This window comes from Metopolophium dirhodum, chromosome 8 (genome assembly GCF_019925205.1).
Source record: "Metopolophium dirhodum isolate CAU chromosome 8, ASM1992520v1, whole genome shotgun sequence".
NCBI lineage: Eukaryota > Metazoa > Arthropoda > Insecta > Hemiptera > Aphididae > Metopolophium > Metopolophium dirhodum.
In genome coordinates this window covers 35,652,992-35,679,289 of record NC_083567.1, presented here as the reverse complement: position 1 = coordinate 35,679,289, position 26,298 = coordinate 35,652,992, and the positions used below count along the sequence as shown (strand labels likewise).

At 29.2% G+C, this 26,298-nt stretch overlaps 2 protein-coding genes across 2 annotated transcripts in view; one reads left to right on the top strand and one right to left on the bottom strand.

Annotated features, from left to right (window-relative positions):
- Positions 1-8,105, bottom strand: part of LOC132951243 (pseudouridine-5'-phosphatase-like) — a 37,554-nt gene extending 29,449 nt beyond the window's left edge. The window contains exon 1 of the mRNA XM_061023029.1: positions 7,754-8,105. Coding sequence (XP_060879012.1) covers positions 7,754-7,817 — 64 coding nt within the window. The 5' untranslated portion in view covers positions 7,818-8,105. The remainder of the gene's footprint in view (positions 1-7,753) is intronic.
- Positions 8,106-15,640: 7,535 nt separating this feature from the next.
- LOC132950797 (dnaJ homolog subfamily C member 3) lies at positions 15,641-23,411 on the top strand. The gene is made up of 10 exons (XM_061022367.1): positions 15,641-15,935; positions 16,027-16,119; positions 16,837-16,961; positions 17,368-17,442; positions 18,421-18,749; positions 18,814-18,964; positions 20,049-20,241; positions 21,343-21,511; positions 21,584-21,693; positions 21,793-23,411. The coding sequence occupies exons 1-10, from the start codon at positions 15,854-15,856 to the stop codon at positions 21,930-21,932; spliced, it is 1,467 nt and encodes a 488-aa protein (XP_060878350.1). The 5' UTR covers positions 15,641-15,853; the 3' UTR covers positions 21,933-23,411.
- Positions 23,412-26,298: the final 2,887 nt, after the last annotated feature.

The window sequence follows — 26,298 nt, the reverse complement described above, 5'->3', positions numbered from 1 at the left end:
ATAGATACTGTAGGGCAGTCAAATACGATATTGAGAGAACAAAATGATTTCATTGAGTAATTATTATGATATCAATAACTAATTAGTAATAAAATAAACATTTCCTATTTTTAATTTTTATTTGTAGGTATATAGCGAAATGTTAATCAAAAAATGTATTGCACTAAAGCAATACTATACAGCAGTGACAAAACGTTACGCGCAGTTACGCAACTGGGTACAAAACTAGGGGGGAACAAAATAATTTGTTCACCTAAATCCAAATCATAACCTAATTGTTATGTTTTTACACAGGTTTTTAAAACTTATCTTATGGCTTAGAAACTAACTGTAGGTACCTATATGGTTAAATAATATTATATTGTATTAAGTACTTAATGGTTCATAAAAAAAATTATACCTTTGGTCCCCTCTAAAATTTTAGGGGGTGGGAAGGATCCTCATTCCTCTTGTCGCCCCTTAATTATACCACTGCTGTCTGCTATACTATAGTAATTAGTTTATTAATTTTGATTATTTTTCTTTTTTTACGTTTATGGAAACTAATTAAATAATTTACTTGTTATCTGTTGATACTTTTCACTTAAATGCATTTTCTTCAAGCTAGGCGTCATAATTACTATATTTTCATTTATCCTACCAAGTGTTATCCATAAGTGAGAAAATTCTATCTATTGGAGGATATATATCTTCCTGCCATACAAAGGATAAACTGCAAAATTAATTGTATATTTTAAGTTGAGAATTTAGGTATCATTTTCTTTAAAATAGATAAATACAGAATAGCTGCACCCATTTTTCTTCACTTATAATTTTTTTCTTAGTTTAGATTTTTTAATTTTTTTCATACTTTAACTTTTAATACTCTTTAGCCTTTAGGTAATACAACTTCATTGAAGAGCTGATCTTGGTTTTCAATATAGTCTCGATCAAAATTACGGAATATTTTGTTAGTCGTACCTACGTACGGTACCTAGTTTTTTTTATAAAAATTGTCCTGCATAGTTGTAAATAATTATGTATGCCTACTTAGAAATTAATACATGATTAAAGAATTAATTACAAAGAAATTATTTTGTACAGCCTTGATTGTTGGAAATAGTAAAAATCTCATAAGGCGACCTTGAACTATTATTTTATATTACGTCGGGTTTTGTGTATTTAAAAAAAAAAAAAATTGCTGATGGCGTAACATTTAATAACAATCTAATTCCTCCGGTAACGTCCTTCATATCATATTTTTTTTTCTGTCATTACTAATATAATACTATATAGAGCTGTCCCAAAGTTTTTCGGGACCAGGAGCAAATTAAATTAATGCCCACCCCTCAATCATCATAACACGATATAATAATAAAATGTGGGCAAGTGGGTGTTCCTCTGCTGTACAGTAGGTTACAAGTGAGTGACTGTAATGGATCGCGTTAAATTTAAATTCAGTTATAGTTATAATATCATGGTATACGAAAACGATTCTGAGCGGAGACGGTTTGTCAGCCTAGGATATTTTATATTTTATTTATATTGTTATTATTAATACGGTAGGAAGTCGGTGATGTTGAATTATTATTATTGTTTATTATCATATTTGTTTGTAATAAATAATAATATACTTTAAAACTTTCAAGTACCCACGTATAATATTTTTAAAATATTACATTAAACTAAAATTCTCAATAGTTGTCAAAAGCATCAAGAAAAACAAACAAAAATAGATTTAGTTTTTTATTGTAACTCTAAAATAATAACCTTAAATACATGACATTTTCCCCAAATGTTTATATAGGTAAGCAATTTCTATATGCACCATAGAGTTTACAAAATATCGTGACTCTTTTCAAGCTATTTATTGGTATAAGAAAATTTCGAGTTTTATTAACTTTTTTTAAAATTATTGTCGATAAAATATTTTAGGCTCGGTAAAAAAAACTTGAAAATCTTCACTGCACTTCTCCTAGTCAATGTGAATCTAACAAGACCCCAAACAACAAAATCCGTTCTCCAGTTTCGGAAATCTACCTCGCTAAAAGAAAATCTAGCAAAAAATAACTTTTATTTTCTCTGTGAAAAATTTTAATTCCACATTTTGTATCTACTTGATAATCCCATTTTAATGAGTTATCAAAAAACTTTCTAGCTATCATAGTTAAGGAAAAAAGTTAAAAAATAAAAATTTTGGGACTGTTCACGCTGACGTTTTTATGGATTTAACCGCTTATACTATTTAATGCTTGGGTGTGGTATCAATTCTCTCCCATTAATATTTTATATTAAAGTTAGCTAAAGCCTAAATTACCCACCTACTCATCATTACTGAGTTACATTTTTCTCATTTTCCTATTTAACACAAATTCTTGAAGTTTTCAAAATTCAGATTTTTCATTTCAATTTCCATTCTTACTTGATTAAAAATCAAGAAAGTAATAGAATATTGATATTATCAATCGATTTTTTTGTACACAGGACGAGCACCGTGTTTAGAACGACACGGTGCTCGTCCTTTAGACGTGCAAGCTATTACCGAAACGGCGCTCGTCATATTGCATCAACATATTAAAAATAGTTCTGCCTACCGTGTAACATAACAATAGCCGTGTTATTAAAGTTAAGCACAGTGCTTATCTCAAACGCAATAACAAAATAAAAATAGTTGGTTTCCAATGTGTTAATAAGAATCATACAAATAACAAATCAATGTGTCATCAACTATTATACAATATTGATATTATTTAAAATTTTAAAAATAATATTGTTATTTTTATTATTATTCTAATATAATACTTCAAAATGCAAAATAAACCAGTTATATCTAATTTTTGATGTATTACAAAAATATTGAAGTTTAAAAAGTAATTTTTCAGTCGTTTTCAGATAAATTTTTATACATTTATAATAAACAAATAGGTGAGGCGAAACGCACTATATACCTACTGAAAAGCGCCGCCGCCGCGCGCCGTCTCAATTTATTTGGCAACGACTGTATAACTAAGTGTTTAAAAGTTTTTAATGGGCTTACAGAAAATGTAATATGTTTCGATTTTTATTTTGATGACTTGTTTGAGAGGTTCAATAAATGTGGGACACCCCCCGATAAATCACCCAAAATACGCCACTGTACAGCTATACCTGTATGGCTGTATAAAAGCTGACCATATCTGCAGCAGATACTTTTAGCGATAAGTTGATATTTCAACATTAGCTACTACACTTTAAGTGATCTTTTGATATTTTATCAGTTATATGACAAATACATATATTATATCCAACATCGAATTGCACTCGGGTTCATAAAAGCATTTTTAACATAAATATTCAAAAAATAAGCTTAATTTAAACGTTTTGAAAACACTAAATTCCCTTCTCGCATAAAATGTAATCATTTACATAAGATCACTGGCACATGATATACTAATTATTATTTTTATATACCTACTTTTTAATTTTATGTGTATGTATATGTATATTATATATTATTTAATGAAAATGTTGTTGTAAAAATTATAAGAAAGTGAATTAGATATTATTTATTTACAGATATTTGAATTTTTCCATTTTTATAGTTTTTTTTTCTATAAATGACAATAAAATTTTATACGTTGGGTCAAAAAGTTAGAAAATCTAATACCGGGCTCCTCACACATTTGTTACAATTGCAGTTTAAAAACTTAAATGCATTTAAATTTCAAACTGAAAATTTGCAAATTATTTTACTATTGTTTGGGTTTTTTGGAGATACAGTCTACAATAAACCGGATACCTACCATACTCGGATATCAGTAAAAATGTAGAATAATACGTCCTTATGAATTTGACCCTTTGACAGTACCTATACGGCTATACCAACTAATAATTATAACATTAGACATTTAGACCTATATAAAAGTAGTACCTACTATAGCTACTATAGTACCTACACGCTCTTCTGTTGTTGTGTAAACATGTTGTACGATTTAGAAAATATTATTAAAAGTGAACGAGGTAGTGTCTTAATTGTATATTTGTCATTTCTTTATTTGTATAACAAAATTATAAATTGTATAATTTGGGGGCTAAATGGCGTTGTACCCATTGCGGATGTCTTTCAAAACTATATCTTAATGAAAGTTCTACTGTTATTTTTCCATGTGAGTTAATACAATATAATCATGGATACAAGATATCCACGTAATTTACCTCGAAAAATTATTTCAAATGCAGAAAAAAAAAAGCAACTGACCTAAGTATTTATGGACCATTAAAAATGATTAGGGAAGAACTTGTCAATGTTTAACCCTTTCATGCATGACATATATATTGACATATTGTCGTTGAAACACATTTTTTGAACCCGAGTGCAGTTCAAGTAGTCACTTTGTACGATCGAAAATTAAAAGTGTGAAACGAGGAAATTTTTTACGGTGGAGTAAAAATGTTCATTTCTGAACGCGGACACCTTGTACGGTTCAACAGTTGGGTAAAACTTTAGATTGTGCTTGGTGTGGCGTGGTGGTTGTATTCAGTCACGAAACGTGTTCTGAGTGCAAGCACTGACCGGTGTTATTAGTTTCCGGATGGGTGACCACCCGGGATTTTAGTGACAAATCCTTGTCACACACTGACACATACACACACGTGTTCCAGTCCAACCGTACCGCCCTTACAAACAGTTAACGACCGGTTCCCGGGCTTAAGATCAAACAAAAAAAAACTTCAGATTGCAGAACGCAGACGCTTTGTACTGTATACACATAAAGTATACATAATAGTATAATACAAGTAAGCGTGGAGTACTGATCGCATGACCAATTATATTAAAAATATTATAACGTTTAATTACCATTTATTAGTATATATCTAATATACTTTTTAATTTTATAATTATAATTTATAAATATACCTACTATTATGATATGGTACCTACTATACCTACTATAATGTTTGGTTGTTACCTAACATGTAAATTATTTAAAATTGATTAATTTTGACTTGTTTATATACTATATTTTATTACATTTTAATATAAAATAAATAAAATAATGTTTAAATCTTATCAAACTTCATAATATTATAATATATAGATTATAGGTACTTACATATAGGCATGCTCGGACTTCAATATCAGCACATCAAAAATGTAAATATATTACTAAACTCATTTATACACTAAATAATAAATAGTTATAAGTAGTACCTAAACAGTTAACATGTACCGACATTGGCGCGGTGAACGATAATTTCAGAGGTATTTGTTTCTGCAGAGATTTTTCTTAAATAGATAGTGGTGAGTGGTAGCTGGTGCCCGGTAGTTCCCCTAGTAAATGTAATATTAATTATTATGATATACCCCAATAGGTAGTCAATAATAATCTGAAATATAATTAGTTGTATTATATTAATACATCATTTTGCATTAATACTTGGGAGTTGGGATACATGTTACTTGCCTCTGGACAATTTTCAGTTCGCCACGCCACTGTATACCGATTAGATTATATCGAGGGCCGAGGGGGCATTTCACAGTATTTAATTTGAAAGCAACTTTTTGGGGATTTACAGTGGAGCTGGTGCGTTTTCACTTATCCAATATTAAATTTTACCATACCTACCTCTTATAAAAAAAAATTCCGATCAAACCCGGGCTTGACTGGCTCACATCGTGCGTTTGCCTATGTAGATATACTTATATGTTTACATGTATTATGCATACTTTATGTATATAATAGTTCAATGTGTCTGCTCTCTGAAAAGTGAAATGAACATTTTTAACCGACCGTACCTAAAGTGTCTGCGTTATGCATTTTAAACAATGGACCGTACGACAAACTGACTGTTTACGTTCGATCATTACTTTCTTTTTACCCGGGTGCAGTTCGACCATTACCTTTTTTTACACAAGTGCAGTTCAGCCATTACCTTTTTTTAAATCAAGTGCAATTCGATTAAAATAAATGCAATTTAAACTTACCCTTTATAAATGTTGTGTTTAAAAAAACCCAAAGCATTTGATTTTGGAGGTTCGTGTGGGCTAATTTTTTACTATAAAATACAGCGGTACAGGGATACATAAAAATCAATAGGAAGATATTATTAATATAATATAGGTACCTATATACTAGTTGCCAGTTGGAGGACCAGCTGGTGCTTGTAGGCCAGTTTGCCCACTATGTTTGAATCTATCACGATATTTAATTTACATACATTTAGGATAGCAGCTGAGAACGAAAAGCGAATACAAATATTAATTATACATTACGAAATATTTATCATATTTTCAATTGAAAGTTTGCATAATAGGTATATTATTATGGGTCAGTACGTAGTACAATCTTTGTATAAAAATATACAGTGGTCATCGCCACCGTGATATATTGTAAAATGTAAAGGTATACCTACAAATCTTACATATTATTAGACTGCATGAGTCTAGAGAAATTCGTCAACGAACGAATGATGATGGGGGGAATTCTGGACCAATTCGACCAAAATCGTACTCTTCCCTTTTTGGCCAAACCAAAAAGAACAATGTTTAATTTATGTTATACATATAGAAAAGTATCAAATAGTAGGTATATTTTGTCACGCCTGCACTGAAAGTTTAGTTTTCGATGGAGGTTGAAGCGTTGGAAAGCGACGTTTTTCCGTCCAGAGGTGGTAAAGTGGGTATCCCCAAAAGTGCCGGGCGGTAAAGTGGAATTCCCCAAAAGTAGGTACCGGGCGGTAAAATGAAAATCCCCAAGAGTAGAACTGAGCTCAGATATCACGCGTATCCTCTAAACAAACAGACACTACAATCTATACTGCTGTCCTCATAAAACATACATTTTTAGTTACAACTAATATTCATATAATATGTTATAAAACCTCCTTGCATGACGCGTTAACATTTTTCTTTCATGCAATTGTTTTCGTATAATAATTTGGTTGTTGCATAGATCCGCATAATACCTTTGCCTTGATTACATTTTTGTATTCTTATTTTATTTTAATTATTATTTGTACTGAAAACTATATTACTATACGGTCTTTACAAAACATTAACTTTTGGTTACATCTTATATTCATATTATAATAACCTCCAAGTGCGCAGCACTTTTGGGGATTTCCACTTTACCGCCCGCTGGACGGAAAAAGGACGCTTTCCAACGCTTCAACCGCTATCGAAAACCAAACTTTCGGTGCAGGCGTGACAAAAAATACATATAAGTTGTATAAAAATTATATATAATAATAATATAATTAAATATAATTTTTATCAATAATTATTTGATCATAGTACCATTGATTTTATAATATCTATACTACATAATATTAGCACCAAACAGTAAGCATACACATATTTTGTCCACATTTATAGGTTCTACTTTATGTTACACATAATATTGTCTAGAAAGGTATTAAAAGTATAAGTTGTATACCAATTATTCATTTATTACCTTTTTATTTTTGTCTTTTAATTGTATTTTTGTATTTTTTACTTATGTCATATACCTAATTATATTATGTATTTATACAAGTATACAACGTACTATATAAATGTATATGTGACGTATGGTAATGAGATAATGCGTTGGTATGTATGTATAATTATTATAATATATTTTACTTAGATAGTTTCCTTATATTATATACCATGACCTATATCGTATTTTCTAGTTAGTTATTCTATTGTAAGTATTAGATAAACGTGTATTTTTATACTTCAATCCGATTTTATTGGAGAAAATACAATTATATTCGCTATGTAGTTAATAGAACTCAATATATTATTACTTACCTTTTCGAATTGTTATCGTTCGTTTTTGATGTGAAAAAAACTGCTGCGTAGATAAAAATCTCATTCGAGGTAGATAACCTCGCCAATGCCAACGAAAAACCGATTTTCGTCGAGTAGTTGACTGTTAGAATCCACCGGCATCCACCTACGTTTTGATTTTGTATTTGAGCGATTAGGTGGCTTGAATACTCGATGCTTTTCACGAATTGTTGAGAGAAAAAATTTCGTACACTCCGATCACAGCAGTTCATCTGGCACATAACAAACGATGAATAAAAAAAATACAATATATAGGCGTGAGTTGACGACAGCATAGAACGATCAGAGTGTAAGACTGTAAGGTTCCAGCTGATCAAATTATGTTATTCATTATTGATTCAAAAAACGGGTACTACACCGATATCGGAGGAAACTAGAATTAATTTTTTTTAAAGTAAATAACGGAAAACGGGTAGTGTCCAAAATGCAGTGGAACCGGTTTAGAGATTAGGAAACTCTTAGAATATTAACGCTTGGTGTATGTTAACAAATTTAAAAGTTTAAGTTACCTAAGTATCGGTGTTGACATTTTAATATATATAATACTTATATTTTAATATTTATGTATAATATAACGAGTTATAGTCTATACTATAGACTCTATAGGTATAACTGCATAATTTATTTTTTAGTTTTATTCATGTAATATTTATTAGTAACTAATTTAACTTAAGTCTATAAGTTTGTACACCCACACATTATATATAATACATTTTTACAAATAAGACTAATTACTAATTAGTAATTTTAAGCTATATTTACACCACGAACGTATCCATACGGTTCTACGGTACCTACCTACGCGATATAGTTTTATACTTATATAGTTATATAGATATAAATGTATGCGTATAGATACATAGAAGGTAGAAAAGTTCAAATAAGCAATTTTTATTACAAGGTAAATCAGTGGCATGTAACATAGGGTCCAAGTGTTGCTCTGCGTGCCATGGCATTATGATGAGTAGGTATTGAGTAAGTCGCCTAAAATTATTAGGGCAACACGGATTTTTTTTATGATGCACATAATAAACACATTACACGCCACTGAGTTAAAATACCCAATGAGAATAATAGTAGTGCCACTTTAAAATCTCTAGACCAGGTCCGTTTGAAACGTCTCTGAGAGTTATTATCGGGGATGATTTATAAGTTAATTAAAATAATAATTATATAATATAATACTTTGTTTTTGGCTGAAATTAGTTCAGCCTGCTCCTATATCACTTTAAGATTACTATAATAATCTAATATATGAAATATGAAAATGAATGTTTGTTTGTTCGTCTTTTATAGACTCAAAATCTACTGTACCCTTTTCAATCAAAGTTATACCTATCAATTGAGACTTGAAGATGGTTTGTAGTTTCGTTTTTAATCCTATAGGGTGGCTCACTTATGGATTCAGTGGCGTATTTAGGAATTTTCTAGGGGGGGATGAAATATAATATAATAATACACCCATAAATACGTACATAATATACATTTAAGTGAAATAAGAATTAATACAAACTGTATAGTACCTAATACTTAATAGCATTTATTATAAATTCATACTAGCGTCATTCTCGTTTAATAAACAATGATAAACAAAAAAAAAATATTTATAATACAAAATCCAGTTTTCTAATTTTTTGGATGCTCAGTTCATCGATAACATCTAATAATATTATTAATAATAATAATATTCATCTGGAATTATTATTGTATTGACCGGTGACATGCCAATAAAGCCAACACATTAAGGAATAAGGGCACACTGCAGCGGTGGCGGTAGCGGTTACGGCAAAATGAGTCCGGACACAATTTTACCGCCACCACTGCAGTGTGTGGCACCCTTTACAATAGGTTAAACTTCGGAATTTGGCGGTTTAACCTTATGGTTGACGATTGTAATACGGACACTTAGTTGGTTCTATTAAACAAAGTATATAATAATTACTACTTAATTTATAGTTATTATTATTGAATATTAGATAGGAAAATTGATAAAATATTTACTTCTGTCATACTATTAATTACTTAATAAAAACATCGTTCAGGTGTAGCAGTTGATACAGGCAAAGTACAAAATATAATTCATGAATATTTGGATAAAAATCTTTAATTATAGATATTTTTATTAATTGGTTACAGATAATAATAGGTATGACTAGTTATTATGGTTGGATATAATTGGATTTTGTAATTTAGGCTAATAAAGCTATTCTTTATAAATGTAAAATTGAGTAGGTACCTAACAACTATTTTTTCTTCGAAATCTAAAAAGAAATGTAGTATTTTTATTTTTTATCTTTATATAATTGTACTGATATTGTTAACACTTTTACAGTACCTATTGAATAGGTGACTAAATATGGGTCAACGTCGTCATTACTTATTTTATTATTTGTTTTATACACGTCACATGCACAACAGTGTATAACAATAAAATAATATTATAATTTAATAATGAATGTTACTTGAAGGACGAGTTTGGGGGGGGGGGTGTGGAGAAATTTCTTACTTATTTTAAATATGTTAGGGCTGAAGCCCCCCCCCCCCCCCTAACCTTAAGGTCTAGTTACGCCTATGCTATGTATCAGTGGTCCTACTAAAATTATTTGTACTAAAATATGATTAATTTTACTTCTGCTGTACTATACCTATCTGAATTTCGATTCCGCTGACATTGTTATTATCAAGTGTTATTGTTTTTGTAGTTTTGTAGCCTTGTACCTAACACTTGTATTTACTAAATGTGTATTTTTTTGTTTGGGCGAATTTATGTATATACCATTTGTATGCGATTTATATGGATAGGTACCTGTAATATAAAAATATGGTCTAATACATCGTTTGGCTGCAATTCATATAAATACAGGATCCCTAGCATGTCTAAGATATTTTTCTCCCTGTTTTTAGAGACTTGGGAGTTAGGACCCTTAGTTGGTTTTAACTGGAAGGGTTAAAAATAATTCTTGAACACAATTTATATGTGTTGATATAGGTAATGTGCTGTAAATTATGTAAAATATATTGCAGCGACAATTCAAATCAACCAACTCACAAACACAGATAATGTTCTCAAATTATGGTTCGATAATAGATAAATATTCATTTTTATATTAAAGTTAAAAATTGATTCTGCCGAACGCAAAATTTACAATTAATAATTATTATCTTGCGCGTGGATCAAAGAGAGAAAACAAATAGTGACTACGCGCTAGATGAGTGCTGACATCCTCTTAAGAGTCTTAAATATAAATTCACTCTGACAATTTCTTGCGCAAATTATTTACTTAGTGTAATTTTTGGGTCATTCGCTCAAATTAATTACGCCCAAAAATTCCAATGACTACTCCTTACAACCATGCCAATATAGTGTAGCATATAAAATACACACAACCACTGCCGTGTTAATAAATATGCCACCAAAAGACAGATTTTAAAATTCCACCACTTACTAGTTACTACCCCATCCTACCTTCACAATCAAATTGTTACAATCTTTTAATTAATATACTACGATGAAATATATATAATATGTATTTTTAATCTTAATTAATATTTAATACCTATATAATACATTATGTACTATATTTAATATTTATATGTTATAGTACTATACATTCATATTCAATGCACACATACATAAACTATTGGAGACACTTAAATACATTTATTTAATTTAATTTATTTATTTCCTATTAGTATTTTAAAAACACTGTGTAATCAAATATTAAAAGAAACCTTTGGCATCAAATGAAAATTGAAATTGTCTGTTTTAATAAATCGGGTTAGCCTATTTCACCGATCTAACATATATTGTCTCTATGTGTATTAAAATAATTACTTTGGGGTAGCTGGTAGGCAGGGCCGTCCCGAAGAACAATTTATGGGGGGGGAGGTGGTGGTATACCTATTCATTTGCCGACTAAAAAAATTTTAGATTTTGAGCGAAGCGATGAATGTATTGATTTTACAAAGATGTGTGTTTTTTTTTTTTTTATTTTTGTGTCTGTCATCACCTTTTAGGACAGTAAAAGTGCTTGGATTTTCTTCAACAGTAACTTTTCTGATAGGAAAGTGAATCTAGTTGGTACTTTAGGGGGTCAAAAGTAAAAATTTCCTAGTAGTTTTCAAAAGTGACGTGAAAAACAAAAGAAAAATTAAGGAAAAACGGGAATTTTTACGCAAAATCTGTTTTCGAGAAAATCGATTTTGGTTTTTGGTGTAACTCTAAAACAAATGACCGTAGGAACATGAAATGTTGACTGAATGTTTATAATTGCATTTCCTATACATCATAACACTTTCCAAATATTTTGACTTATTTTGAGCTGCTTATGGACACTGTCAATTTCCATCATTTTTTTTAGTTTTTTTTTCTATAAATATCAATAAAATTTTATCTGTTGAGTAAAAAAGCTTGAAAATTTAATAGAAGGCTCCCAGGTTATTGTTTCAAAAGCAGATAAAAAATTAAAAATCCTTAGTCACAGTTTTTATATATAAGCATTTAAAGTTCAAATATTGACAAAATACGTAAAAATGACGAAAATGTGCAAATTATTTTGAGTTAGAAATTCATAATAAATTTTCTTTTTAAATCTAAGATTTGGAAATGTAATACAAGATTATCCATAAGTTTGTCTACCTTTATCAAAAAAAAAAAATGTCTACAAGAAAGTCAAATTAAATTTTTATGAGCGTTTGAAATTCATATTTTTACAACATTTGATATTTACTCGATTTTTCGTGTAACGATTTTCTTATTTTGTTGTAATTAAAAAACTATGACTGTTGATACTTGAAAATTTCACTGAATGTTTATATTAGCATTTTCTATACACGATAAAATTTTGAAAGTAATTTGACACTTTTTGAGCTGTTTACGGACATTGTCTGTTTTCAATTTTTTTAGTTTTTTTTTTTCTATAAATATCATTAAAATGTTATTTGTTAGGTAGAAATGCGTGAAAATTTAATGCAAAGCTCCTGATATATTGTTACAATAGCAGTTGAAAAATATTGAAAATATATAGGCACAATTTTTTTTTATAAGCATTTAAAGTTCAAATTTTGACAAAATTTATCAAATTTAAAATGTAATAATTATTTTGTAGTTAAAAATTTATAAAATGTTCAACTTTTGTAGCTAAGGATTAAATATTTAAAACAAGGTTCCACGTAAAGTAAATAGGTTATATATAAATTACTTTATTCACAATAATATCATCAAATATACTTGGTAATATCATAGGCTGACGGACCGTTTTCGCTCAGAATCGTTTTTCTTATACAATGATATTATATCATTGAATTCAAATTTAACACCATCCATTACAGTGACCCACTTGTAACATACTTGTGGATAGTGGATACATAAATACATTGATACAACATAATATTATTTATATTTTTATTAATTATTATTAGATTTTCATTTTATTTCGCTTTCCAAAAATGTCTACCTCTTAAGGAGATTGCAAACTGTCAATTATTTAAACCAAAATGTACCAATATTTTGTCAATCATACCGATGGATCTGATTGCACAGAATACAGATTTTATAAAATAATAAAATATATATAATATTTAATATAATCTGTGCTGATATACTACTGCCGCCGGTAAAACGCTACTGCAGGGTGGCGACCAAAGTTCATCTGTCCTCGCGGCTCGCGCATTCCCACCACTAAACCCTCCAAAACGCTAGTGCGCCGTTAATTCGTGTCCCTGACGCTGATTTGAATTCAATAATATGTCTTCTTGAAATCGATCAGGCCATTTTTCCAAAATGTTGTTCCTAAACTACTTCATATATTTTCAATGAAATTTTTAAATGTTGATTATTTGAAACTTTAATTAAATAATACATATCTTAAAATGTGGCCTGATAGATCTGACTCAACTAGTCAAGTAGACATATTAACGAATTCAAATCAGTTTTCAGAAGTCTCATCACATTATCAGGTCCATGGGTATACGATTGACTAAAAGTATAATACCTATACAAATAACAAATGAGCATAAATTGTTTACCGTTCACGCGCGTAACGCCGCCGAGGCGGTGACGTCTTGTACATACAGTAATACGCGCGCGTGCGGGAGCGCTCCGTTATTTCTTATTTACATAACTAATGAATAATTATCAGTTAGAATAAACACGAGATCTGCTTGCATATGTAATTTGAAAATTGCTTATTTTTAATTCCTTAAAAACCGTCCATTTGCGATCCCCTTAAAATTAGCCATCCGGGGCAATTACCCATTTTGCTCCCCTCCCCCTAAACATGGACTACGCTCAACATCCTGTTGTCTGCACTAATATATATAATATATTATATAGTAATTTGCTTTCCATTTCCGCGTGTCCCGATTTTCACGCACATCAAGGCATCACGCATTCACGCATAAGTGCAGAAAATCCATTTAAATGTCAGGGGGGGGGGGGGGTGGCTAACCCTCTCACCGTTTTCACCTATACCCACACGCAAGGGCCGTAACTAACTATCTACGTATAATTCATAAATATTTTTAGTTTTTACATTCCTTGTCTATATTAAAGAAAACATGTCACAAATATACTTTATAACTTAAGTATAGGTACTAATCTTATCACTAAATAATAGGTTAACACAAAAAATTTAAAAAAGAAAATATTTTGCCCTCCCCTTGACAAATGCCTGCGGACACCCTTGCCCACACGTAAACACTGCAGCCACACACTATATGAAAATATAATAGTATAAAATATATAGTCTGTGCTGCAGCTATTGCAAGTGTAACGTGACGACATTAGTCGCGTGGTCCAATAACAAACGCACACGCGAATGAATCATAATGTCCCCGCGACAAAGTAAAAATCTGTGACGACCGAGGACATATAATACAATACATATGACATATATATCTATTAATATGTATCTAATAAGTAATAGCTAGGCAAATATGTGTTAGGCACAAATTGTCTTTTTTATATCAATGGGCCCTTGGGTGTAAAAAGTTCAATACTTATTAATAATTAATAAAAACTAAAAAATCCCGTTTATAGTCCTATATTCAACGTTTTATTTGTACATTATTATAGTTCAGATTTTGAAATAAAATGTATATAAATAAACAAATAAATTGTTGAATAACTCAAGAGAGTTAGGATTTATTAGTAGGTAGGTACCTACCTAAACATACGATGATATGCGATAAATTTTAAATTTTTTCGTCGGTAATTCATAAGTTTCAGTATCAAATTTTTAATAATTAATTTATTATGTTTAGATAAACCTTAAAACCTGTTCTATAGGTACTAAATAATGTGTAAGAACTTTTTGTTGAATTATAAATTATTTATAACTATGTCTGTGTGACTATGTCTACCATAGTATCATAAACTAATTATTTATAAACTTGTTAGTTTTAGGTATAATAGACTAATAATTAGTAATAGTCAATAGACAGTTTATAGGTACGTATTATTATTACAGGTTGCAGAATTTAAAATTTGTACAACTAATAAGTAGTGCTATTTAATAAATAAAAATATGTTTTTCAAAAGATTGTACAGAATAACATGAGACGTAGTAATAATAATTTTTTTAAATTTCAAAAAAAATTTGAACTTTTGGCTATAGATGTTAAGCTTTTAAATATCATACGGTCTACCGTTTTCCTTGGCGATTTGGCGCGGAAAACCAAACGGACCAATGGAAGTACAACACGGTGCCCGACCGGTCGGCCTACGGTCGCGTTTGGTGCCGACCGAGTCAGACGGTTATATGCCAAACACGGCTGTCCCAGAATCCGTTATCAGCGTTTTCTGTTATCAGTCGTCACGGCGGCGGTGGCAACCGACTAGGTTTTGGACTTGGGTCACCCGCTCAGAGTGCTCACTACTCACTAGTCACTGCTCAGACACCGTTCGTTTGCGCTGCTCGTCACACGTACACCGGACGTATTGTCGTCTTTTCGTCGCGTAGGATGCGATTGGTTCCCATCCGGTTCATCACGACCATCCGCCGCGCACGTAAGTACGCCCGACACGTCTAGAGGATTAAAGTGACTTTTGCCGCCGTCGTTATGGATACGTGGCACAGGATGCGGCCGAAGCTGTACTCCACTTGTCTGTTTTTCTTGGCCTTGGACTGTTCAGTTGTCATGGGTAAGCAGTGCTTTTGCGTGCATCCGAATGCCATCCTCGGATACGTCGGCCATTCGATTTTGTTTGTATTTATGTTTCGTCCGATCCGTAGGTTCCGAGGTCGAGAACCATTTGGATATGGGGCGCGACTTCCTGGCCCGTGGACAACTCCAAGACGCCTTGTCCCATTATCACGCCGCTGTAGGTAAGTGAATACGTACTTTTATGTGCTAACCGAATTTTGAATCTCTGTCGTTTAGAGAAACACCGATAGTGTTTAGCGTTAATAACGTTAATTACACAATATTCAACATTAATCTTTATGGTTTATTTAATAACACCATAAAAATGGCTAATAGATTCTAATGACATTATGCACCTTAAATTATTTTATCTATACTACATGGAGGTATATTATATTATATTATACTAATTAGGTACATCATAGGTTTCTAATTCGCAATATCAAATCCAATTCAATCAAATTTATTCTGTGCTTTCATATGAGCACTATTATTATTTTGTACAAAATTTTCTGAATTGTCTTACCTAATTACTATGAATAACATTAAAAGTACCTACCTACAGCTTTTATTTTGATTTAAATATATACCCATACCTATCTGTTATTTATACCTACAATATCACTGATTTTATAGTGACTGACAAACTATGATGTGTTTATTTATATTAATTTTGAATTTGAATGCTAATATACTAAATATAGTAATAATTTTATGATATATTGTACTATAATACTGTTATTGTATTATACCTTGTATAAAGTTGTTTCATATAATGATATAATATTTTAGAATATCAAAAGATTAGTCCATAGTTATTTTAAATCCAAAAATAACTTCAATTTATAACTAAAAAAATATCTTACTAAGTAATAATATGTAACATATTTTTTTTTTAGAGGGTGATCCAAATAATTATTTAACTTATTTTAAAAGAGGTACAGTTTATTTAGCACTCGGAAAAGCTAAATTTGCTTTATTAGATTTTGGAAAAGTTCTTGAACTCAAACCGGATTTTACAGCTGTGAGTAAATACAATTTTTATTGATAATATAGAACATGGATGGCAAATAAGTGGCGCAGGAGAAATTTTCGATGGCACCCAAAAGATTTTTATGTGTCTATATAATATATTTATACAAATTGCAAGCAATAACACATTAACCAGACATAAAAAATCTTTCAGGCAATATATAGTAAAATGTTTCTAACAATCAATAAAAGTTAATTTTTTTCTACATTATTGTCATTAATTTTTCATTTATATTTTATAAAAATTCTCTGTTAACAGAATTATTTAGTGGTACGGCTAAACATTTTTTTTGAATTGTGTCATAAATTGACACAATTACCAAATCCTATTTGCCATCTACCCATCCCTAATATAGAATCATAACAGTTATATTTTATCTATTAATATTTTTCATTAGGCACGCTATCAAAGAGGTGTAGTATTGATGAAACAAGCTTCAATCGAAGATGCAAGAAAAGAACTGTATAATGTGGTAAGTATAAATAATTAAGAGGACGTTGCCCCCGCATATGTTGTCTTCGTCTTACACGTGTACGACATGGCAAACTTTACGCTCAGCAGATCACATTTTTAAAATTAGAGTGAATTGTCTTCTTATAAAATTTAAAGGTAAGAATATTATCTAGGACATCTCATCGGTTTTTTGTTATATTTCAATTTTAAAATGAATTATTAGTATTTTAAAATTGTAAATTGTTTATACATCTTTTAATACACATAACTCAATTTAAAATTAAAATATAACATAATGCCGATGAGATGCTCTTAATAATATTCTTCCCTTTAAATTTTATAAGAGGCCAATTTACTCTAATTTTAAAATTAACAGGGCTAAACGTGATCTGCTGAGCATAAAATGTATATGTCGTACATGACAATAAAGACGGAGACAACATATGCAGGTGCGACGTCCTTTTAATATATTATATATTAACTAGAGGTGGGTTGAACTCAAAAATATAATTTTTAACCATTTTTTTAATTGTTGGTATATCGAATCAAACCTGTACCAAACATTTAATTTATTACCAAATCAAGCTTTTGAATTAAATTTAAAATCAAACTTTTCAGTTATGTATCAAACCAAAATAACCAATTTAATATTATTGAAGTTTTAATTTAATTTAAGTTTTATCGGGTCTAATTTTAATCTGTTTTAGTACCAATTGGCTTATTGAAAATAATAATCAAGTATAACATACAGTTGTATAGCATAAAAATAGACACTGGAAACATCTTTTGTTTGACGTATAAGAATTTTTTTTGGATTTTGTAAATTTCTTTGAAGTTCGTTTTAATCGAAGAATTTTTAACTTTTTATTCGTGTTTAGTTTTGTTTGATTATTTTAAAACTTGGTTTAACTTTTGAACTTAAACAGTTTAATCCACTTTTAATATTTACTGTTTAGGTATATTTGTTTATTTATATTATAAATTATAAAAATTTTAGTATATTGGCAATGGTGATTTTGCACGAGAAGCATATGATTTATACTCAAAACTTGATGGTCTTGCCTACGATATAGAATTAGCTACCTACTATCAAGAAAACAAAGACTATGAAAGTGGTATAAATTCATTGGATCGTCTTATAGAACATTGTCCTTGGGCTCCTTCATTACGTGAGCAGCGATCACAATTGTATTTGAGTTCTGGAAATGTGCAACATGCTATAATGGACTTGCGGACAGCTACTAAACTCCAAGCCGATGACACAGACGGCCATTATAAATTATCGAAAATTTATTACAGTATAGGAGAAGTATCTGAATCACTCAAGTAATTATTATTTATAATTTGTTGTCTATACCATGCAGTATTATCATGTTGAATTATTTTACAGAGAGATTAGAGAATGTTTAAAATTAGATCCAGATCATAAACTATGTCACTCACATTATAAAATTGTTAAAAAAATCGATAGACTGATAGTAGACAGTCAATCAGCGCTCAATATCAAAGATTTTTCCAGTAGTATTCAATTCGCAAAAAAGGTAAAATATTTGGATTAATTAAAATATTAAGTTCCATTCCAAGTCCCAACTTGTGGTTTAAGTTAAATTGTAATTAATACTTGTAAACTTTAGACACTATGTAATATGTATTATGAACAGTTAAATTTAATTTACAATTACCTAATTTAATGTGGAAGGCAAACATTAAATTGTATGAGGAATTATTGTATTTACTGGGTTCTATTGATAGATGTTGATTGTCTGTTTCTTACTAATATTTTGTAAAAGTTACATTTTTATAGTTTTAACTTTTTAAGTATTTTTTGCTTACCAAAACTACCAAAACAAAGAAAATATTGTTTTTGTGTTACTAACTTTTAGAATTTATATTGCTAATTCATGTGAATAATTTTAAATAATTCCAAAAATCTTAAAGATTAGGCAGGTAGAGAAGTATATATTATGATTTGTATGTACGAAGACAAATAGGGTGAGGTATTGTCCTTTTCTTTATAAATTGTTTTTATCCTAAATTATAATAAATTCTTTAGTTTAAAATAAAATATTATTAATGTAATTGTGTTTATATGAAAGTAACTAGGATACAAATGAACAATAGTGAGCACTTAAATAAACTATCTAAGGAGTTTGGAAATTTATTTCTAGTGGAAAATGTTGGCTTAAGAGAATGTCGCACCCACATGTGTTCTGTCTGTCTTTCAAATGTACAACATAGCAACAACTGTTTTGTGCGGGAAAGAACCGAGAAAGCTAGTCATAACTAAGCTACAGAATTTTCACCACATATAAAAGAGAACTTTGGCTATGCAATATAGTTTTTATTTTTCCAATACCGAAAAAAGTTATTAAAGTTTGAAAAACACAAATAATAATGGATTTTGAAACAATATAAACTTTTTTCTTATAAGTGATCAAAAAAATAAAAACGATATTGTACAATTATGTCTGTAGTCTTCTCGGTACTTTCCCGCGCCAAAACGTTTTTGCTATGCCGTACATGTGTAAGACGGAGACAACATATGTGGGTCCAACGTCCTCTTAAATATTATATTATGAACATTTAATTTACCTGTTAAATAATTTAAACAATTTTGAATTTTAGATATTAGACTTAGAAAAAGACACTGAACACATAAGGTTTTTAGCTTTGGAAAAACTTTGCCGTAGTTATCAACATACAGATGAATTATCACTGTCACTGAAATACTGTAGCGATGCACTAGAAATAAGTCAAACACCAGATCTTTACTGTCTGAGAGCAGAAGGATACATTGCCAACTCAATGTTTGATGAAGGTCAGTAAAATAAATACTTTTTTGTTAAAATCAAATTAATAATTGTAAAGATGCAAGCCGCAGCAATGACTTGTTTATTTGAATTGTTTGTGTAATACTGAAAAAAAATCAAATAGGTGTGGGTTTTGAATAGCTCATGGGTAGTCACTAAACTAATTAAAGTCAACCAAAATAATTTTCAAATGACCCTAATCAACAGTATGAGCAAGCAAATAAAATTAATTAAAAGTGAAAAGTTAAAAATGTAATAACATAAGTAGGTTTTTGATATCAGTAAATTTATATTATACCTAACAAGATAAGAGTAACATTTTATTATATTATCTACGACTACAATAATTGATTCATTTATCTTATAATATTTTTACATTAAGTTAACATTACCGTCTTACATACATACAACATACTACATTTATGTTCAGTTAAATCCATTTTGTGTCATTAATTAAGATATAAGAGTGAATTGACCTATAATAAAATTTAAAGTAGGAGTATTATCTAGGACATATGGGTTAAGCTCTTATTGATATTTCAATTTTAAGCCTACTTATGAGCATTATTGTATTATTGTATTATTTTACATAGTGCGCAGATTTTAATGCCCTAAAAAATACCTAAAAATGCAATTATGACCTAAAAATTTAATTAATGACCTTACAAAATGCATTTTACTTCAAAAATGACCTTAAAAATACCATATTAATTTTTTGATGATTTTTTTTGGAGGGCATTATTTAACACAATATTTATTCTTATTAAAATTAAAATAATGCTAAAAATGCAAAATAAAATTTTTAGCTTTTAAGCACTCGTTACATAAAACAAATGATGTACTTGGAAAGTATTGTCTAAAATAAACAAAAAAAAAAATGCATTTTACATTGAAATCCATGCCCTAGTTATGAGTTATAACTTACTATAGTATTGAAACTAGCAGCACAAAAAGAATTCTCCTGAATACAAATTTGCTAGGTGTAGGATGGAGAATATACATGTAGACATGCGTGTGTAGCGTCCTCCAAAAAGCTGTACTGTTCTAAATGATAAATATATGTATTATTTACTAACATTACTTAGTTCATAGTTATATTTTATTTTTAGCTATTAGAGATTTTGAGCATGCACTTCATATTGATCAGGAGCATCGACAAGCAAACGAAGGACTAAAAAAAGCGAAAAATTTACAAAAACAAGCTGAAAGAAAAGATTATTATAAGATATTAAATGTAAAAAGAACTGCCACCAAACAAGAAATAATTAAAGCATATAGGTAAATTTGTTAATGAATATTTTCTATATTTAACAAGAGTAATTTTTATTAAAATATGATATACATTTTCAGAAAAGCTGCTCAACAATGGCATCCAGATAATTTCCAAGGTGAAGCTAAAAAGAATGCAGAGAAAAGGTTCATTGAAATAGCTTCTGCCAAAGAAGTTCTGACTAATCCAGGTAATAAACGAAACTTAAAATAATAGTGTATTATTATAATTTTTTAAAAGTATAAAATAAGTTACAACTATTAATACATTTTGCTTTGTGTATAATTAGAAAAACGGGAACAATTTGACCGAGGTATTGATCCACTAGATCCAGAATCGGGGCGTCATCACCAAGACGGTTTCAATCCATTTCAACAATTTCATCAATTCCACGGGAGCCCTTTTACATTCAAATTCAACTTCAACTAATACATATTATGGTACAAGAATAAACATAGGTGCCATAATGAGTTTAGTTATCGTCCCATTATCTAGGGTTCAAAAGGCTGTGTATGGTAAAATGTAAATAGAGTAATACATAAAAATGTCATTGTGTATAACAAAAATCGTATATTAATTTATTGTACATAGTAAATAATAAACAATAACATCCAAATACAATTATAACACGGTAACTTATAATTTATTTGACTCTGCAAGTCAAATAGTTAAACCGACATTTTTTCTACAGTTAACATCTTCACTCTCTATTCAATAACACTGCGATAATTTTAAAATTAAAAAGATTGATAATAATTGATAATTATTTTTAGTATTTTTATTCTATGTTTTGAGTTTCTTTTTTATAAAATATGGTCAATTGACCTTATTACATGGTTATCGTGATATTTGTACACAATCAATTAGATTAAAAAATCAAATAATGTTATTAAAATAAATTAATTTTAAATTTTTGTTTTTTTTTCTAATCTATCTGAAAGATATATTTTGTATCTTTAAGTCTTATAAACTGTGTCCTTTACTTATTGTTGTCTATTGTTACTGAAACAATGTATATAGTCTAATTGAAATTCTTTAGCATCATGATTCATGTAATAATATTATGTCCACACGTAAACCGGTCTTGATTTTTATATCAACATCTTTTGTCTGCTAAAACTTGTAAAATGTAAAGATTAAATTTGAGTGTCATAAATAAATCACATATGTATGAGAATTTCTCGAAACTCAATTTATAATTCAAATAATAAAATTATTTAATGATGAGATTGTTTGCTAAAAACTAAAAATGGTCACTGACTTAATGGAAAATTTGATAACCGTTTAATTTAATTTAAAACATGAACTTATTGATTGTGTACATACTACACACATTTTATTTAACACATAATTATTTAGATATTTTTGTACAACATAATTACTAAAACTATTCGCCTAGTCCTGTATATTTATTTTGCTTATGCAAGACAATTCTCGTACGATAACGTTTGATGTGATAAACAAATTCTTTATCTTTTTGTTACACTGCAATTATAGTAGTTAACAAGGTGTGTCGTATCCTCGTCAAACAAGACTGAAAGTTTTATTTTGTGCCGAATTTCTTCTTAAAAATGGTATAGTTTAACTATCAATTAAATACACCACATTATTTGTTTATTGTACTTTCATATTTTAGTAATATTTTTGCTTGTTTGATATTAAACAGTGCAATATATTGTAGGTGGTTAATAATTAACATAATATTCTATAGCATATTATTATTGATTAGGTAACCTATTAGAAACAGTATGAAATTATAGGCCCATAATTACCTATTTATGTAGCTGTTAACTCCACAAATCGCTTATTATTATTTGTTAAGATTAATTTTTTTTTTACCTTTTGTCTATATAATCTATATATATTTTGTAAATGCAATATTATATTAAACGTTATTAAACATCATTACGCGTAGTATTTTGATTTAAAAAATGGTTACTATATATACTATATAGGTACTTGATCTTAATTTGTTTTATTACTTCTTTTTTTTTTCTATAAACATTACACAGTAAAAATTAAACATGCAAAATAGAACAATATTTGGTACATTGTTATAGGTACTAAAAAAATGGCACATAACCAAAAATATATTTTTATTTTTTTTGTTCTTGGTACAGCTTTAACAACTTAGGTTATTAGCTTACACAATTAAATATTAATGCAACATATGGTTGAATTTAGTGGTTTTCCTAGATTAAATTGTTAATTCAATTTAAAATAATTTATCCAGTATTTCGTAATTTAAAATATGTATACATTCTACCTAATCACAAATTGTTTAAATTCTCTCGTTTCAAATTGTACTATAGATATTACATTTACAAACGTTTGCAAAAAAAAATTACTGCCAAGACGAACACAGGCTAGGTAAAAAAACGGTGGGTGTTGAAGAAAAATAAGTTAACTCTATTATTTAGAATTTTTTTAAATCATTATTTGTATAATATTGTTTCCAACCAACAGATCTAAAAGGTCTTCCTCGATGCCCGCCACATCATTATTCGGTATTCCCCTTGATAAGAGCACGCCAAGCTGTGACTGACCATCAGTTACTCAGACACTTTACAGAGACACAACCTGGACAAGTCGACACTGTGGTCAAGACCTGTGTCAAATAATAATCAACAAAATCATTCAGATTACTCCATAGCTATTGTTTAGATTGGTACCTACACTTAACTACCATGGATTTGATATTACACATTTTTTAAAATTATTATTTAAGAAATGTTTTACATCAAATAATTTAATAATTTAATAATATTAAAATATATATAAATAAAACAAAATAATAATAATAATTTGAATACAATGTAATACTTTATAAGCATTTAAAGTTCAAATATTGACATAATACGTAAAAGTGACGAAAATGTGCAAATTATTTTGAGTTGGAAATTCATAAAAAATTTTCTTTTTAAATCTAAGATTTGAAAATGTAATACAAGATTATCCATAAGTTTGTCTACCTTTATCAAAAAAAAAAAATGTCTACAAGAAAGTCAAATTAAATTTTTATAAGCGTTTGAAATTTATATTTTTACATTGATATTCACTCGATTTCTCATGTAACAATTTTCTTATTTTGTTGTAATTAAAAAACGAATGACTGTAGATATTTGAAAATTTCACTGAATGTTTGTATTAGCATTTTCTATACACGATAAAATTTTGAAAATATTTTGACTCTTTTTGAGCTGTTTACGGACATTGTCAGTTTTCAATTTTTTTAGTTTTTTTTTCTATAAATATCAATAAACATTTATTTGTTGGGTAAAAAAACGTGAAAATCTAATATAAGGCTTCTGATATATCGTTCTAATAGCAGTTGAAAAATATTAAAAATACACAAGCACAATTTTTTTTTATAAGCATTTAAAGTTCAAATTTAAAATTTAATAATTATTTTGTAGTTAAAAATGTATAAAAGTTCAACTTTTATAGCTAAGGATTGAACATTTAAAACAAGGCTCCACGTAAATAGATTATATTATATAGATTACTTTATTCACAATAATATCATCAAATATACTTGGTAATATCATAGGCTGACTGACCATCCATTACAGTGACTCACTTGTAACCTACTGTACAGCAGAATGACATACACTTACCTTTATTATTATTTTTTTTATCTAAACGAAGAGAATATTTTTCAGGTCGGATTAAAGGTCGAATTTTCTTTTTTCTTTAAATAGTGGTAGAAAAATAACGAATATTTCAAATGCATATCTTAGCTTCCATAATTATAATTTTGAAAATCGGACTGTAATCAAACCTGCAAAATGTTCTCTACTTTTAAATAAAAAATCCGACTATTCTATAGAGGGGGGGGGGACTCAAAAAATGTTTGCTTATTATAAATAGCCTATGGGGGGGATTGATCCAATTGACCCACATCCCCCATGAATATACCACTGCATATAAATGCCAAAAATCTTCGAGATCAATATCCAGAGAGCGATGCGAAGAAGTATCTTTATTGTATTGGTACATTTATTCACTGATGTGTAATGTTGAAGGGGGGGGGGGGCTGTTCTGAGAAAATAAATGTGCCTCCAGCAGTATTATACCTTAATATGGCACTGATTATGATATAATCTATCTATATTGTATCTATTTAAAAGAAGTATAATGTAAATACCTAGCTACTTAGAATAAAATATATAAGCTTGGATACAATATTCCTAGCTTTTAGTTTTAATTGTATGATTTTACCTATGTTATACTGTTAGGTCTAACAGCGAACTGCAGTAACTATTCGGAAAACCAGACATAATAGCAGAAATACGCCACAAGAGACTGAGTTGGCTTGAACATGTGTTAATGGGTAAGTCAATAGCAATAATGATGTATTAAGCTGGACTCCTCAAGGAAGGAGGCCGGTTGGAAGACCGAAACAGAGATGGATGGACAAGAATATAAAAGAACTAAACCAACTTGGGATAGACAATATTTTTGAAGCAGCTCTGAATAGAGATAGATGGAAGATTTGTTTTGCAGGAATGGGCCTTAATGGCCTTTAAAGCTGGAAAAGAAGAACAAGAAGAAGAAGTATGCTTTATTAAATTTTGCCCATTAGAATACATTAATCAATCTATGAGTATTATAATATAGCCATTAGTGATTATCGGATTATCCAATATACTATGTACGGAATATAATATTGAACAAAAACATAAAAGTTTAAATATAATTTAATTTGGCGGACCGCTGAATGCTGATCAATGAAAATTGATAATGTAATTTGTTGTTAGGTTAGGTTAACCTATAGAGTAAAGGTTAACCTAAC

Coding starts and splice junctions, on each gene's coding strand:
- LOC132950797 (XM_061022367.1), top strand. CDS start 15,854: ATGGATACGTGGCACAGGATGCGGCCGAAGCTGTACTCCACTTGTCTG. Junction 17,443..18,420: donor GAAAAGAACTGTATAATGTG/GTAAGTATAAAT, acceptor TAAAAATTTTAG/TATATTGGCAATGGTGATTT. Junction 20,242..21,342: donor CAACTCAATGTTTGATGAAG/GTCAGTAAAATA, acceptor TTTTATTTTTAG/CTATTAGAGATTTTGAGCAT.